The sequence below is a fragment of the Lucilia sericata genome, unplaced genomic scaffold (genome assembly GCF_015586225.1).
Source record: "Lucilia sericata isolate MDLA Ls3-8-SP2 unplaced genomic scaffold, ASM1558622v1 Contig000136F_arrow, whole genome shotgun sequence".
Taxonomy (NCBI): domain Eukaryota; kingdom Metazoa; phylum Arthropoda; class Insecta; order Diptera; family Calliphoridae; genus Lucilia; species Lucilia sericata.
The window spans coordinates 623,655-641,720 of record NW_023994168.1 but is presented as its reverse complement, the minus strand read 5'-3'; the positions used below and the strand labels follow the sequence as shown (position 1 = coordinate 641,720).

The 18,066-nt window shown below is 28.7% G+C and overlaps 1 protein-coding gene across 1 annotated transcript in view; it reads right to left on the bottom strand.

Moving 5' to 3' along the window:
• Positions 1 to 2,415: 2,415 nt before the first annotated feature.
• Positions 2,416 to 18,066, bottom strand: part of LOC119601027 (muscle calcium channel subunit alpha-1-like) — a 188,395-nt gene continuing 172,744 nt past the window's right edge. The window contains 1 exon segment of the mRNA XM_037951683.1: positions 2,416 to 2,544. Within this exon segment, the coding sequence (XP_037807611.1) occupies positions 2,456 to 2,544 (89 nt within the window). The 3' untranslated portion in view covers positions 2,416 to 2,455.

Here is an 18,066-nt window from a genome sequence, read left to right as displayed (position 1 = left end):
TAACTCAGGGAATTTTATTCAGAATAGGTCTAATAAAAGAACTCTTTGTAAGGGTACACCGAAACCTTGGTTTACTGGAATAAAATCTATTAGAATTTGTATCACTTTTGCAGAAAATGTAAATGTATAATTATTTGTGGATTACTATATATTTACCCTGTAAAAAATATTCAAATTTTGTTATTTCATACATCATACATGATGTAGTTATTTCACACATCACTTGACAGTGAGTGATCGTTATCAACAATATTAATTAATTTTTACAATAGGATTTGTAACCAATTGTCTAGAGCGTGTGTCTAATATGGAATTATTTAATGGTTCTAATCCTAGTCAATATTAGAAGTTTTTTGAAAAAATATTGTTTTTTAAATTCCAAATTGCACGATCAAATAGAATAGACTAATAAACACAGAAAATTACTGCAAAGCCGATTTTAAATCCAGGAAAGTGGGGTTATCACATTTGTTATTGGTTATCGTCTAACAAAAATCGGATAGGTAAAGATTTTGCTGAGTACATTTTTATAATGGGAAATTTTCTCCAAATTTTTTAACTTTTCCACAAAAATGTGTAAATTTATTTTCGAACCATAAAAAATTTCTTAAAAATTTTAGCACCCTTAGATCAGACTTTTAGAACCTATTCAGGATTTTCATACATAAATTGTGTTTCCTTTTCATAATCGATCCAATTGACATTGGTGATGGAGCAAATTGTGTTCTACCGTACTGTAAATTTTCCTTTCCCAATTGTTTTAAAAGCTCCATGTAATTTTTGCTTATGTAAAGTTATAATAAATTCGTTAATTGTTCGATTGGGTAAAAAATCGGCATTTTTTAAGCAAAAATCGGGAAATCGGCACTTTAACTATTTTGAGGTAAAATATCGGCAAAAATACCGATAAATCGGCAAATCTGGCAGGCCTGGTTTCATTGCCTTGTGTATAGTTTTTGTTTCTTGGTACATTCAATTTCGTATGTTTGGATGGCTGTGTGTTTCATTGCCTTGTGTATATTGTTTTTTGTGTTCTTGGTGTATTGAATTTCGTATGTTTGGATGTCTGTTGGTTTCATTGCGTTGTGTATTTTGTTTTTGTTTTTTTTCTGTATTTCGTTTCGTATGTTTGGATGTCTGTTGGTTTTACTGCCTTGTGTATTTTGTTTTTGTGTGTTTATTTCGTTTAGCGTTGTTGTTGTTCATTATGTTTTTCATTATTCGGCACAGCCGAATATAGTACTCTTACTTGTTTTTTATTATTTCGTTTCGTATGTTTGGATGGCTGCGTGTTTCATTGACTTGTGTATATTGTTTTTGTTTTCTTGGTGTATTTAATATTGTATGTTTGGATGTCTGCTTGTTTGCCTGCCTTGTGTATTTTGTTTTTTGCGTGTTTATTTCGTTTAGCGTTGTTGTTGTTGATTATGTTTTGCTATTGCTATAATAATGATATAGTCGGGAAAATGAAATAAATTAAAATTTTATAAAATTGATATTTTTTTTTTTTAATACACTATGGTGAAGGGTATATAAGATTCTGCACAGCTGAATATAGCACTCTTACTTGTTTTTCATCAAACAGTTACATCCATCGTTTGTAGACCTTTGTGAAATTCTAAATATTAAAAAAATTATGACTTTTAAAAATATGTTATTTATTGGAATTGAAAAACGATGTCTTATGTCTTGACCAATTTATGGCAAAATTTTTAAATTAAAATTTTTATTACTTGGCAATGAGAGGTCGTTATAATAAATTTTTTTTCAATAGGATTTATAACCAACTGTCTAGAGCGTATGTCTAATTAGGAATTAGTTAGAGGTTCTAATCGTAATCGATATTAGACGTTTTTCGAAAAAATATTGTTTTTTACAGCTTTTTTTAAAACCATTTCAAATAGCACTATAAAGTAACTTGTTAATAAAGAATTGAGTAAAAGAATAGACTAATATTATTAGTCTAATAAACACAGAAAATAACTTACACACACAATGTGTAAAATAAATTGTGTTTCCTTTTCATAATATACATAAGTACATCTCGATCCAATTGACATTTCTGATGTAGCAAATTGCGTTTTACTGTAATTTAAAGTTTCTTTTCCCAATTATTTTAAAAGCTCCATGTCATTTTTGCTTTTCCGAAGTTTAGTTTTGACAATAAATTCTTTAGAATTGCAAAAAAATAAAAAAATATAGCGAAATTACAATATTTTTGATTTGGGTAAAAAAATCGTCATTTTTAAAAGCAAAAATCGGGAAATCGGCACTTTACTATTTTTAGGGTGAAATATCGGCAAAATGCGGATAAATCGGAAAATCTGGCAGGCCTGAATCTGACCCACAGTCCGCGGTCTTTTGCAAATTTTATTTAATTTCCTAAGAACAACTTTTCATTGAAATATACTTACAAGGTTCCTACTTGCGTCTGCTTTTAAGGGATTTTCCGCAGCTAACATGGCCGATGAAAACATAATGCAGCACAGTATGAAATTACCAAAATTGCTGTGGTTACACAACTTATGACAAAAAACACGAAACCTAAAAACAAATGAAAAAAGAATAAAGTTAGAAGTACATACCACCAATGAAAGTCAATTGCAATTAATATTATAATTTTGGCAACAATTTTCGGCCTCAAATGACATCAAAAGTTTTTAAAATAAAACCGTTTCAAACATATCTGAAGTTTGGGAATTCCCGGACTTTTCAATTTCCTTGGAAACGGAAATGAAAAAATTAATTTCCCGGGAATCCCGGAATTTATAGAAATACATACATACATACATACATACATACATACATACATACATACATACATACATACATACATACATACATACATACATACATACATACATACATACATACAGACATACATACATACATACATACATACATACATACATACATACATACATACATACATACATACATACATACATACATACATACATACATACATACATACATACATACATACATACAAAATCTATGTTCATTATTATTATACCCTTCACCTTCGGTAGAAGGGTATATATAAGATTGTCATTCCGTTTGTAATTTCAAAAATATAATTTTCCGACCGTATAAAGTATATATGTATATTCTGAATCCTTATAGATAGAGGAGTCCACTAAGCAATGTCCGCCTGTGATTTGTTGAAATCAGTTTTCTGAAGACCTCATATATATTCGGGATCCAAATCTTCAATAATTCTGCCAAACATGCTTTCGAGAAGTTACCTATTTAAAATCAGCAAAATCCGTCCTTAAATAAGCAAAAATCCGAGACAATCTCTGAAAATTTCACACAAAAAAGAACATTTTTTGCATGCTTTGATAAATAAGGGAGGGTATATTGGATTTGTGCTGATGTTTGTAACATACAAAAATATTCGTCCTAGACCCACCTTAAAGTATACCAATCGGCTTAGAATCGTTCTGAGTCGATTAAGCTATGTCCGTCCGTTTGGCTGGCTGTCCATGTAAACCTTGTGCGCAAGGTACAGGTCGCAATTTTCAAGATAATTGTATGAAATTTGGCATACACGTTTTATTTGAACGAAAATATAAACAGTTCACAATTGGTCATAGCTCCATATAAGACTCATTTCCGAAAATCACTATAACGCGCGTATTTCATTGACAAGTAAAAAACTTTTATTTGTAAAATTTTGTAAATATATTGTCATTCTCCCGGAAGTTATTAACAATTAATGCATTTTCCGGGAATAAGGACATTTGTATGGGAGGTGTATGAAATTGTGGACCGATTTCGCCCATTTTTAACAGGAATCAAGCTTTCATATACATAGAAACAAAAAGCTTATTTTTTAAATTTTGTTTCATAACTCTTTCCGATGTAAACCGATTTCACTCATTTTTAATACCAAACTCATTTTCAATACAGACAGACGGACATAGCTAAATAGACTAAGAATTTGATAAGGACCCGGAATATACATATATACTTTGTTGGGTCTCAGATTAATATATATTGGTGTTACACACGGAATGACAAACTTATATATACCCTCTATCACCACTGATGGTGGTGGAGGGTGTAAAAATATAAATATTGGAATAACATTCAACATAAATATGTTTTGTGTATACTATATGTATATCACTCCATAGCTCCTCCTATATGTATATCACTCCATAGCCTATTACCGGTAACCACTTAAACGCACATATTTCATTACTGAATGAAGTATAAAATTCATCATTCTGAAAAATTTTAATATCAGACCCATAATTGGTCAAAGCTCTCATATAAGATCCATTTCCTTAAGTCACTTTACCCCATATAATTCATTAACATACAAGTATCCTATAAAATCCTATATAGTATATTATGTGTATCGGTAAATCATGTCCATATCTTCAATAACAGGTCCATAAACAAGTTATAGACTTGATCAAAGTTAGTTCCATAGATGTATAAACAACTGCTAAATAATTTCGAAATGGAAGCAAAATTTAAATTTTCACAATTTATTGAAAATTTAAAACTATTTAGATGGGTTTCAAAAAGCTTACAGGTGGAGGGTATTTAATTTGTTTAAATACACTATGGTGAAGGGTACATAAAAGTCAGCAAAGGCGAGTATAGACTTCTTACTTGTTTTCCACTAAGAACTAACTTTTTGAAGGAAAACATACAAGTCCATTTTTCGTGGAAACTATATACCTATGTATGTAAGATAGAGAAAAACAAGTTTAATCTGAAATCTCTTTTATTTCCTACAAAAAAAAGGGGAATTTCGTGTCAAGTAACCCAACTTTTAAAATCGATGTCTTCCGATTTGGATCGATTTGGGCACCAAAGTTAGTACTATGTGATAGTAGGCCAGACTTAGAGGGGGTCAAAGTTGTTACACTCATTCAAATGAGTGTAACTTTTCACCTATTGGTCCTAGAAAAAATTGTCCAATGGAGTTCAAATAGCTGTTTCTTAATTTTTTCCAAAAATATTTTTTTGATTTTTAAAATTTAATTTTTTTTTTTTTTTTCAAAATGGGCCTTTTTTGCATTTGGTACGCACTGATGTCAAAAACTGTAAGTACGGCAAATTCGTTTAATGAACATTTTTAGTAAAATTTTTATTTTTTTATAAAAATAAACATAAAAACATAAAAATTTGTGAAGAAAATATATTATAAATAGAATAATGTTTGTTTCAAATGAAAAATTCTGTTCTGGTAGATTCATTTACAAAACGTAAGTTTGCCCTGAAATTATGTAAAATTAATTTGTTTGTAAAAAAATAAACATAACAATGAAAAATTAATGAACAAATTAAATATATTCCAAATGATGGAATCTTTGTTACAAATGGAAAATTCTACTCCTGCGGAGTAATTTTCAAATTTTGGCCGGGTAAGTACATCATGGATTTTGGTATATAAAGTGTTCCGGATCGGATTTTTTAGTTAATCAGGTTATATTTATAGTGTAAAAATGAAAATATATTAATTTGTTAACAGTTAATAGATGTCAAAATTTGTTCATAACGGAGAAGCCAGGCTCCGCCGGTATATATTTCAAATGGGTTTCATTATATAAAGTGGTCCTTAAAATAACTTTTTCAGTTAATCACAATATAAATATGTATTAAATATGAAACAGTATTGTTTAATCCTAATACAGAGACTGAAAATAACTGGGCCACATAACCAAAGTGATTGAATTGTGATTTATTTTGGTTTTTTTTTTTAATAAATCACTCAGAATAACAGTTATAAAATGATTTTTACCTAAATGGTTTAGTATTATAACCTTTACTACTTTTGTTTTGTTACTTATGTTTTTGGCAGAGCACTTGGATTTTGCATTCCCTTCAGTGCTGACAACAATGGACAAGCAAAACGCAAAACGCACGAATAAATTAAAAAGGGGTAAAAAGCGTTATTTTCGAACTGAAAAGGGGTAAAAAAAGCACTACGGTTTTTTTTTTTGGTAAAATAATGTTTATTTTAATAAAAATTGCACATCACATTGCTCATGTACTACAAGACTGGCATATTCCAAACTTTTTTTTTTTTTAACTAAGGGCTACAAAACATGCTTTATACTAAAGTATTTCATATAGATTTATCAAATTTATAATATGTCGATTATTTTCGGTTAGTTAATAGTTAATAGGTAGAATCAGTAGGGAGTGCTGTCAATTTTCTTCCTTTTTTCCAAACATAAAAGAACTGAAAAGAAAAAACTTCAAAATATTCAAATGAACGGCAATTGCAAGCAATATTCCACATTTTTATGCCCTTCCTTTTATTTCCAATGGTTTTGCGTTCTATGTTATTCAAATTAAAAATCTCTTAATTTGTTTAAAAGTTATTTTAAAAATAGTAAAATGTCAAATTGTAAAATTGTACAAAACTTATGAAATACTTTTTTTGCAAAATCTATATATCTTTAAACAAAATCACTTCAAACCGGTCAAAATTTACCGTTCATATAAATAAATCTGGCCTGATGTTTAAAAATATAAGCATATTAATATTTTTCAAGTTCTTGAAAAAAGTTTAATTTCACATTAGAACCTAGTTTGTTAAAAGCTAGCTAGTTAATGTTGCTGTAAACTTGAAATAAATGCAAAAAATATGAACAACAGTGTCCCATTTACGTCAAAGAGTTATGTTAGGTTTCTAAAATTTAAAACACTTTTTTAAGTGAAATTTATTCCCTTAGTATGGACTATTAAACTGATCAAACAAAAAGATTGAAAATATTATAAAAAGCATTAAATGGACTCAAAAAGGCACCACTATAGTGCCTTTTTGAAAAATGGCACCATGATAAAAATTGTCCGTGTTTGTCACATCAAAAAGCACCGCAAATAGTGCTAAAAGCACTAAGTTGGCAACACTGATTCCCTTTTTATCTTGCTTATAAGAGAGTGGGAGAGTATATTGTTGTTGTTTGCTATGATTTCTGAAGAAAATATGTGTGTCCTAATCAGCGTTGCCACTCACAATTTATTTTTCTTACCAAAGTTCCGACAAAAAACTACCAAAACGTTCCAAAAACTACCAAATTTTTTGCTTGTGTTTAGAGTTCCATTATTTTTAAAACTAATATGTAATATCATACAATGATTTGTTCCAAAGAATCAATAGTTTACTTTTACGTAATTAGACAAAATGTCCAAATACTTTGGTATTATATAGTTATGAAATACATAATTGCTGTTTTCGACAAAATTTGTACCAAAATCATTCCCGAGAAAATAATAATAGTATTAATAGACTATGACGAATCATATATGTATATCCACCATCAGAATCTATCGTACAAATTGAGGACTTTATGGATAAATCCTTTTATTATACTACGGTTAACTAATTTGTTATTTATTGATAATAAAATTATTTTCCGTAAAAGGGGCTATATGGCTGTAATAGGATCGATTGTGGACCAATCGACATAAATTAGATAAAGCTTTCGGTTCTTAAAAACTGTTTCAACAGACAGACTGGGGGACATGGCTACATCGTCTTAGAATCTAATGAAAACCTAGAAAAAATATATACATACAATCTGGCTTCTTAAAAAAAATGAATTAGTTTGCTCTCCAGTAGGTTAGTGCTTTATGTTGTAGTCAGACCTGACGTCGTGCGTTCGATTCCCACCTGAGGCATTGGTTAGGAAGTTCACAACGGGACCGATGTAGGCCTAGAAGTATTCCTTCGGATTTTATGTAACATCCTCATTTCAAACTAACTATCTTACTAACATTCATGAATCAGAAATGTTGAAATACAGAGAAATTTAATATTTTCTTAGAACAAAGAATATAACATACAATAACAAACTTAACAAGGATAAACAAATATAAACTTAACAAGGATAAACAAGATTGACGTATTTATTAAAATTCTTATTACTTTGCCATAACAAGGTCATAAATGTTTATAAATTCATATGCATGAGATCAAAATTATCTCATCCTACCAAATTTGGACCAAAATTTAAACCTACCAACCAAACTACCAAAAGTCATTTCAGAGATTTGAAACTACCAATTTTGGTCCAATTGGACCAAAGTGACAACGCTGGTCCTAATAGTGTATTTAGATGTGCGATTTATTGTTTTATTTTTAAAAATAAAAATCATAAGCAGACCTTTTCAAAAATGTTTACAAAATAAAAATCAATTGTAGCGAGTTATTTTGTTTTTCTTTTCGGTTTCTCTCAACCAGTGTTGCCACAACAAAATTTTTTTCTAACCAAAATAGGAATAAAAATAACCAAATTAAGAAAAAAGTAAACAAAATTATTTTTATTTGTTTCATGTTTACATTTGGACATTAAAATAACAAATTCATTTTCTAAAGTGAAACTTGTAACTATGTTAAATTTCGTCGCTAAACTGGTATTATGAAGACAGTTATGAGCGTTAATGTAATTTTCTGTACGGGATCTTATATTAGACGTATGGTCAATTATGGACCAATTCTCATAAAATCTGACAGAGATATTTTAGTTCCTTTAAAACTTGATTATGTTGAATTTTGTTGCTATATTGCAGTACATTATGAGCTTTAAAGTCATTTTCTGAGGAGACTTTTATGAGGGATAGAGTCAATTATATACCGATCCTCATAAACTTTGACAAATACATTTCCAATAAAACTTTTTTATATTGAATTTCATTGCTATAGATGCTCCTTTAAGCAATATAGTAATTTTCTGAATAGGGCATAATATGGGGGCTAGGTGAAATCGTTGACCGATATTTCGCATTTTCAATACCAATCAAACTGGGTCAATTAAAAATATTTTGGCAAAATATTTCAGTTTTCTATCTTGTTTCTCTTCGACTCTATCGTGTTTTCAACAATAAATATATGTCTCTTCGCGGATTCGTTAATAAGTGTAATTAATATTTGTTTTAAAAAATAACTGAGTTTTTAACGCGTTTTAGCGCAATTCAAAAATACTCCACATATGACTTTTTGGAAAACAATTTTAAATTATAAAATTCTTCCCATTTTATGTACAGATTTGGAGATTTAGTTCGAAATTTGGGTTTAAGGGGTATATTTGACCAAATTATAATACCATGTAGCGGATGTTAGCATTACATTCATAACTTCAGCAATATTTGTAAACGTAATCTATTTAAATTATCCGACAAATTGACCAAAATTTAGAATTTAATACGGTAAAATAAAAACTAGTATACAACATCATCTAGAAAATGTAAATAAAGAACTAAAAGTCATGGTGAGATAGTAGAAGTCAAAGGTCATGAGTATCAAATATTTGCATATATCGCGATTATTGTTTGTCGTACGAGTTTAGATGTTATTACAACTTTTCTATACAATACAATTTAATTTTCCTTAGCTGTGTTACTTAAAATATCAGTTGATTAATACTTTAAAGATATTGTGATACTATTCTTGCATCAATTAGCAGAAAATACTTCATTAATTCTTATTAAATCAATTATCTTAGAATTTCGGCAAATTAGCACAGTATCTGTTTATGCAAATTTTCAAATAGGTATAGAAGTTGCAATTATACTTGAAATTTTAAATTTAATTTGGAGGACATAATCTACTAAGTACGTAGACTATTCCCACCAAATTCCATAAAAATCGAAATGCGAAATACAGCCTACTTCGTTTTTTCATATAAGTATCGCGAGTTCTTTACATAAAAAGTTCCAATAGAAATATTAAAGGAAGGACGGACGAGTTTGAATCGACCCAAAAAGTGATTTTAAGTTCATGGATGCACCAGGAGAGAGAGGATTCATTATTCACGGTGTTACATTGACTAGTGTGAATAAAATAATATTACGGTGTTGTTATGATTTTAATCAACTCATTTAATATGTGGAAAACTCATAGGTAATTTTGCTAAATCCTAACCAATTAAGATATCGAAAAATACCTTTGTGCACATAAGTATAACCAGTAGATGTACAAATTGCAGTAATAAAAACATTTCGAATAGTAAAAAAAAAATTCCACATATTACCAAAATTCAAAACAGGGACGATATGTATATTTACATACATAGTTGGTTTAAAACTAGAGATAAAAGAAGTTTTTTTAATTTTAGAATAAAAGCAAACAGCATTTATAAATAAAAATAACCAATTTTGATTAATAATAACCAAAGTGGCAAAACTGCTCTCAACCACTTATCAAAAAAAAATCTAACAAAAAGGTTTCTCTCAGTGATAAACTGCAAAAATACAATGGTGATCACAGCAATTAACCTTATAAAAACAAAATGGACCCGTTATTTTAAGTCTCTGTCCTAATATATATTATAAATCTCTTTGTAACAGCTTAATTACAATTGGAACCACAACCGCTGTCGACAATGAGTTTTCATACATTTTGTATGGAGAGCAAAATTTCATCCTGTGGTTGGCGATATTGTGGTTGAGTTAGATTCTATTCTACTTTTATTGCGCTCTCTAGTTGCCATATGTTCATAATTTTTTGCTAAAAATCATGCAAAAACAAGGTTTTTATAATGGGCATTTTTCGCCATGCTTTATTTTTAAAGGAAATACATATAAAATAAAATGGGAAAACATATTATATCTGTTTATTCTGAATAATTTTTTAATCATTTTTATTTATCATCATCACATCATTTTGTGGTCTGTCGACAGTCGCACAGTGGTATAGGAAAAAAAAAAGAGGGAAATAATTCGGTAACTTCTAAACGGTTAATCCGATTTTAATGAAATTTGGTGTGCACAAAGAGGAGGTGTTGTCGAGTTTAGGTTTTGAATTTGGACCTTATAGGCCAACCAGGGGCCCGGCGGGGGGTCATCAAATTAGGACACCTCGGCTATGTTAAATTTTTAAAACGATCCTATTTCTTCATTTGAGTTCCGATTTAAAAAAAATTTCGTATATAGAATCTCCTCATCGAGCAGTAAATTATCTCTTATAGTTTAGGAGATATTCGCATTTGAATATTAAAATTTTAAAATTTTTACCGTCCTTACTTTAGTTTTTTTGATAATAGCAGGTCCAAATATTTCCGATTTTCGCCATTTTTTTTTATTTGCTTAACAACAAGTTTATATACCAAGCAGTGAAAGAATTATGTAAAAATCATGACTGAGTCCAAAGTTATAGGCATTTTAATTTAAAAAATTAAAAAAAGGCGATTTTTTGTCATTTTTTTGGGAAAAAAGTATCTTTTTCTTTTTAAGTTATCTAAAAAGTTTCTAAGAAAATGTATATAGAATTTATACTTTTTGGAAAGCTGACTTTACATAAAGTACGATAAATGAAACAAAACCTAAAAATTTTTGATACCGAGGGGACCAGGTCCATCCAAAAAAACCCTATTTTTTATGGAAAATTAAATTTTGAGCAAAAATTCTCAAATCGCATAGTCGATATCAAATTATAGTGACCTGTTTTATATGACCCAATATGTTCTTAATCATTTTGTAACGGGTTTCGATAACCCCGCCCCTGGTATGGATATAATAGGCAAAAAACTAAAAAATCCCATTTTTGGGATTTTTTAAAACTTTTTTGGGAATTCCGGGATTTCTAATAAGAAAATTCGAAATTTTGATTTAATTTTGGATTTTAAGTAAAAAAATCTACCTAACTGTAAAATTTCATCAAAAAATATTCATAAATAAAATTTTTATTGCAATTAGAAAAATTTGTATCTTCGCAAAAACTGAATAAAAAACATTTTTTAATTTTTTTTAAAAAAAGTATTCCGCGAATTTTTTAATTTTCAAAAATTATATACAGTTTTGAAAAATAGACAAAATTACCTTTCCATTGATATATAACATGCCTACCTAATGTTTTTTAAGTGACAAATTAATTAGGGAAAACTCAACATCTTTTAGAAAATTTGCCTAGCACTATTATTTTCATCCATAAGGTTAACTCTTAAATTTGTTACATATATGGATGAAAATAATAGTGCTAGGTAAATTTTCTAAAAGATGTTGAGTTTTCCCTAATTAATTTGTCACTTAAAAAACATTAGGTAGGCATGTTATATATCAATGGAAAGGTAATTTTGTCTATTTTTCAAAACTGTATATAATTTTTTAAAATTAAAAAATTCGCGGAATACTTTTTTCTAAAAAAAATTAAAAAATGTTTTTTATTCAGTTTTTGCGAAGATACAAATTTTTCAAATTGCAATAAAAATTTTATTTATGAATATTTTTTGATGAAATTTTACAGTTAGGTAGATTTTTTTACTCAAAATCCAAAATTAAATAAAAATTTCGAATTTTCTTATTAGAAATCCCGGAATTCCCAAAAAAGTTTTAAAAAATCCCAAAAATGGGATTTTTTGGTTTTTTGCCTATTATATCCATACCAGGGGCGGGGTTATCGAAACCCGTTACAAAATGATTAAGAACTTATTGGGTCATATAAAACAGGTCACTATAATTTGATATCGACTATGCGATTTGAGAATTTTTGCTCAAAATTTAATTTTCCATAAAAAATAGGGTTTTTTTGGATGGACCTGGTCCCCTCGGTATCAAAAATTTTTAGGTTTTGTTTCATTTATCGTATTTTATGTAAAGTCAGCTTTCCAAAAAGTATAAATTCTATATACATCTTCTTAGAAACTTTTTAGATAACTTAAAAAGAAAAAGATACTTTTTTCCCAAAAAAATGACAAAAAATCGCCTTTTTTTAATTTTTTAAATTTAAATGCCTATAACTTTGGACTCAGTCATGATTTTTACATAATTCTTTCACTGCTTGGTATATAAACTTGTTGTTAAGCAAATAAAAAAAAATGGCGAAAATCGGAAATATTTGGACCTGCTATTATCAAAAAAACTAAAGTAAGGACGGTAAAAATTTTAAAATTTTAATATTCAAATGCGAATATCTCCTAAACTATAAGAGATAATTTACTGCTATGACGACATTTTTTATAGTGCTCGATGAGGAGATTCTATATACGAAATTTTTTTTAAATCGGAACTCAAATGAAGAAATAGGATCGTTTTAAAAATTTAACATAGCCGAGGTGTCCTAATTTGAGGACCCCCCGCCGGGCCCCTGGTTGGCCTATAAGGTCCAAATTCAAAACCTAAACTCGACAACACCTCCTCTTTGTGCATACCAAATTTCATTAAAATCGGATTAACCGTTTAGAAGTTACCGAATTATTTCCCTCTTTTTTTTTTCCTATACCACTGTGAGTCGCCTTATTTTAATTCGTCGCTCGCTCTTTTTGTGTGGTTTGTCGACAGCGGTTCCAATTGTAATTAAGCTGTAAGTCTGTTCGTTTGTTTATTTGTTTGTTTGTTCGTCAATCATGCCTAAACGGCTGGACCATAGTTAGATCTATACTTGGAGAGTGTTCAGAACTTGGACTAGGAGGGGTCAAAAAAGGGATAAAATGAGTGAAAAAGGCGCAAAATTAGTACTTTTGATAGTAAATACTGATTTTGTCTATCCTTAAGCAAAAGCATTTTCGATTAAACTACTTAATTCGTTAGAAATATATATTAGCAAAGTGCCGTTGCGAAAATTGGACCGGAAGGGGACAAAAATAGGCCAAATGGCGAAAATCTGACAAGATTAGTAATCTTGTGCTTTAAGAACGATTTTTTTCTATTCTAAAGCCAAAATATTATAAACTATGATTTTGATAGTCTCAGACATATGTATATATTTAGAAATCCCAGTCTTAGGGGGAAAACGGGTAAGAAAGGGAAATATGTATTTGCTGCGTAAAGGGACTCAATAAATGCATATTTTCAGAAAATTCAAACTACTTCAATTAATAAATAAAACAAATAAATAAACCAGTAACAATTTATAGTTGGGCATGGTCGACCATACACCGGTGATTATGTTACAAATGTTTATTATTTTTTTTAATAATAAAGCATTTAAATTAATTTTTACCTTAATTCATAACTATTTTAACATTTTATTGACAAAAAAGGGATTTTCTAAAAGAGGGTTATATGGGGGTAGGTGGTTAATATGGGACTACCCTTATACATTTTGGATTTACCGGGATGTGATCAAATGAGGACCGATCATTATGAAAATCAGCAGTGTCATCAAACTAAGTTTTGCCGATTTTTGGTGTGATACAAGAACATTTAACATATTTATGGGTAGTATTTTTGGTATTGTGTTGGTACTTTTTATAAATATTGTTCAAATTCAGTGAAATTTCTTTTATAGCTTTATAAGATCACAAAGAAATTGTAAGGAGTTTCCTCTTAAGGAGACCTTCAGCATTTTTTGAAACATGAAGAAGTTAGTGAAAAATTAGCACTTTATGCTTTAAGTCAAAAATTATTCTATCTCCTAAGTTAAAAATGTATATTATAGTTTTACCTAACTAAATAGTATTAGGGCCAATCTTTAGGTGAAAGATTAGCGATTAAATTAATCCTCGAATGTTGTCTTTGTGTACTCAATTAGTTAATTTTGTTTGCAAGTTTAAGCACCCAATGGAGGTGGTTTAAACTTAAGCATGAAATGCAAAAGTGTTAACAGACGATGCAAAAAAAATTAATACAATTTTTATAAATATAAACATTAAAATGTTCTATTTATTGATTAGTATAAATTATGCACACCCAAAATATATATTTTTTTGGTTTTAAATTTAAGTTTTCATTAATTTTCATATTAAATTTACAATTGTCTTCTTCTTTTTTATAAAACATGCATTGGTTTGATAACAAAAAGTGACATTTTCGGTTGTTTTGTATAGCAACACTGCAAAGTTTAATCTTGTACTCAAAAAATCAAAGGGGATTAACATCAGATTAAATTAACTAATCTGATTATTAATTGGCATTTAATTGCCAACTCAAAAACCCGCTCTTAAAATTATAATTTTGGAATCTTTTAGCTTTATAAATTGGCAAAAAATAATTATGAAGCAGTGTTGCCCATACACATACTGTTACACATTAATTTGTATTGGTAAAGCAGCAGAGAACAAAATGTAACCAAAAATAAAACTGTACTAATAAAATCACTGCAAACTAAAAAGGATATTCTAACTGTCAAATTGATATTATGGATTTTGACAGACAGCGTACATTAAAGTTCATATATAAAAAACTATCAGCTGTGCTCTCTCATTCACTTATATAAATTCGGCTTTCTCAACATTTTGTTGTTGTATTTCTGTGTGGATTTTAAAAAAGTTGCGTACAGATCTTACTTCGACAAATGCTGATCAGCAACCGAGCCCTTCAAACATTTAGAAGACAAAACCATTGCGCATCATCCCAGACGCCACGTCAGAAACACTTCTGGACGATTGTCAGACGAGAACGCACATTTTACAAAAACAAAATACATTGATTTCGAATTTTCATCTTCTAGAAATATACTTTTAAGTTACTTCCGGATGATAGTTAGAAGAGTGCATCCATTTTGCTTAAACAAAAAACCATGACTGTTGAATTTTTTTATCTGGAAGTATATGTTTTAGTGACTTCTGTATGAGAGTTGGGTGAGAACACACATTTTACAATAACAAAATACATTGTTTCCTAATTTGTATCTTCTTGATTTGTATGTTTATGTCACTTCTGGAAGACAGTTTGAAGAGTGTTCACATTAATGTTGTATTTTATTCATCTGGAAGTGTGGATTGTAGTCACTTCTAGACGATTGTCAGACGAGAGCGCACATTTTACAAAAACAAAATACATTGATTTCTAATTTTCGCCGTCTGGAAGTATACTTTTAGGTTACTTCCGGATGATAGTAAGAAGAGTACAAAAACAAAAAAATATAAATACTCCATTTTTAGCCAGAACGCGAAAAAATAAAAATAAATAATGCAGAAATTTTGCTAAGTTCAGTGATGTTTTTTGTTTTGTCCAGTCATGTTCAGTTTTAATTATTCATTGTAAAACTTAAATGAGTTATTGAATAATATTCATAATATTCATAGAAAAATAGTGTAATTAATATATTGTGAATCTTAAGTAATAAAAAACAATATGATAGTGTTGTGTTAAAAGTCAACTGTTAATAAACATTTAAGAAGGTTTTGTTAATTGGTGAATTTTATTAAATATATACCAAAAAGTAATTATCTTCAAGGATTATATAAATAAAATTAAAAAGTAAGTTGTCATATTTTACATTAAAATACTATTTTAGGAATAAGTTAACAACTCTAAACGGCTTCCATTTCCATAATTTTTAAACGAAGTTCTAATATGTTTAACCTATTTAGATTTATTTGAGTTAAATCTTAACTTTCAATATTTTTTAAACTATTTGCGCGTTTAGGTCCTCTTTCTAGATTACGTATGATCACTTTGAGCTAAAATTTTATTTGTATTTCATTATCGTAACAAAAAAAAAAATACATTAAAATTTTACTTAAGTATTTAAAGGCTAGCTGGAATCATTATATTCAAATTAATACTACTGTTTTATACATACATAAATTATTTTTTGGCTTGGGTCACTCGACACGAAATTGCCTATATAAGATATTTAATATTAAAATCAGATATTTTTAAAACCACCTTTTTTAAATAAATACAATTCTATTAATTTTCATATAGCTTTGGATTTAATTATTTTAATTATAGGTACTTTTTTAGTTATTAACACCAGGTCTTTCTATGACCTTTATATGATACTAATATTATTAATATTGAACATGCCATTCCCAATATATTGAACCTAAGTAGACAGTTTTTGAACGTGTATAACTCCTTAATTAGAAGAAAGCAAACAAAAAATAGTATTGCAGTATTAGTGTCAAAAGCAATATCCTGTTTAGGGTCGTTAAGGTGTTTCTATCGTTAGTGATTGTAAATAATTTTAAAAATAATCCATGACTTAGTAATTTCAGATCTTTATAGACGGTTTAGTTTCAAGTTATTTAAAAAATGTTCACGAAAGGTAATGTTTTTATTGATTCAAAACAATAAATAAATTAATTAATTAAGTTTTAATTATTTTATTTTTTTTAGAAAGCAGTAGCTAATATTGTACCCCCTATTAAAATACTTCTAACTGAATTAAAATATAAAAAAGGGATCTGGTAAGTTATATATGTCTTATTTCATCACGCGGTTCCATTAAAAATGTCGATTATTTGCAGAAAATGTAAAAAATGGATCTGACCGTTTAAACTTTGGTGGGAAATGTATTGATCATAAGAGAATCCTATTTTTATTGCTTCCTAAAGTGTAACAGGTAATTTCAACAAATACAAAAGTACTTATGTACATATATTCAATATTAATTATAACATTATTTTTGTTTATTTCATTGAAGGATTAATGTGTTCCAAAATATAACTCTTACAATTTGATGGATTGATCATAAAATTTATGAAGAACTACAAAAATATTTTAGAGTCCAACGTTTTACAATTCCTGAAAATTATCTTATTATAAGGTAATAATTCTAAATTTTTGATACATATGTACATTAGACCGGCTCACTCTGTATGGACAGCAAAAACGTGTTTTTGTTACCCCTCTCAAAATTCCCAAAATATTTTAAGTCTAGCGATGACCGTTCGTGAGCTGGACCAAATCAATAAAAGGTATTTTGGAATTATTTTTTTTTTTTAATTTTTGTTTGTTTTGCAACAAAATATCCAATACGGGGTATCGTTTTAAAGGTATTTTAAAACCGCGTCCTATGATGTATTAATCATAAATAACCGTCTGTTTATAATTGTCATATTCCAAAATATTTAAAATGTTAGGTTTTTCACTAAGAAAAAATAAAATGTATGTACAATTTTGCGCACCACTAGACTTCAAAAAACCTTTCAAATGATACCACATACTGTATATATTGATTAAGAACTGCTGTATAATTTAAAACAAAATAACTAAAAAGGGACTTTTTTGTAACCGGTTCAGCTCACGAACGGCCATCGATAGAAATATTTTGGGAACCATTATAAAACATAACAAAGATTTTTTGAAGCTGGGTAAAATATTGAATTTAACATGAAGAATCATCATATTACATAACAGCGAATATTTTGAGGGGGGTAACTCAAGCACCATTTTTTGTGAGCCCGTCTAATGTACATATATTACTTT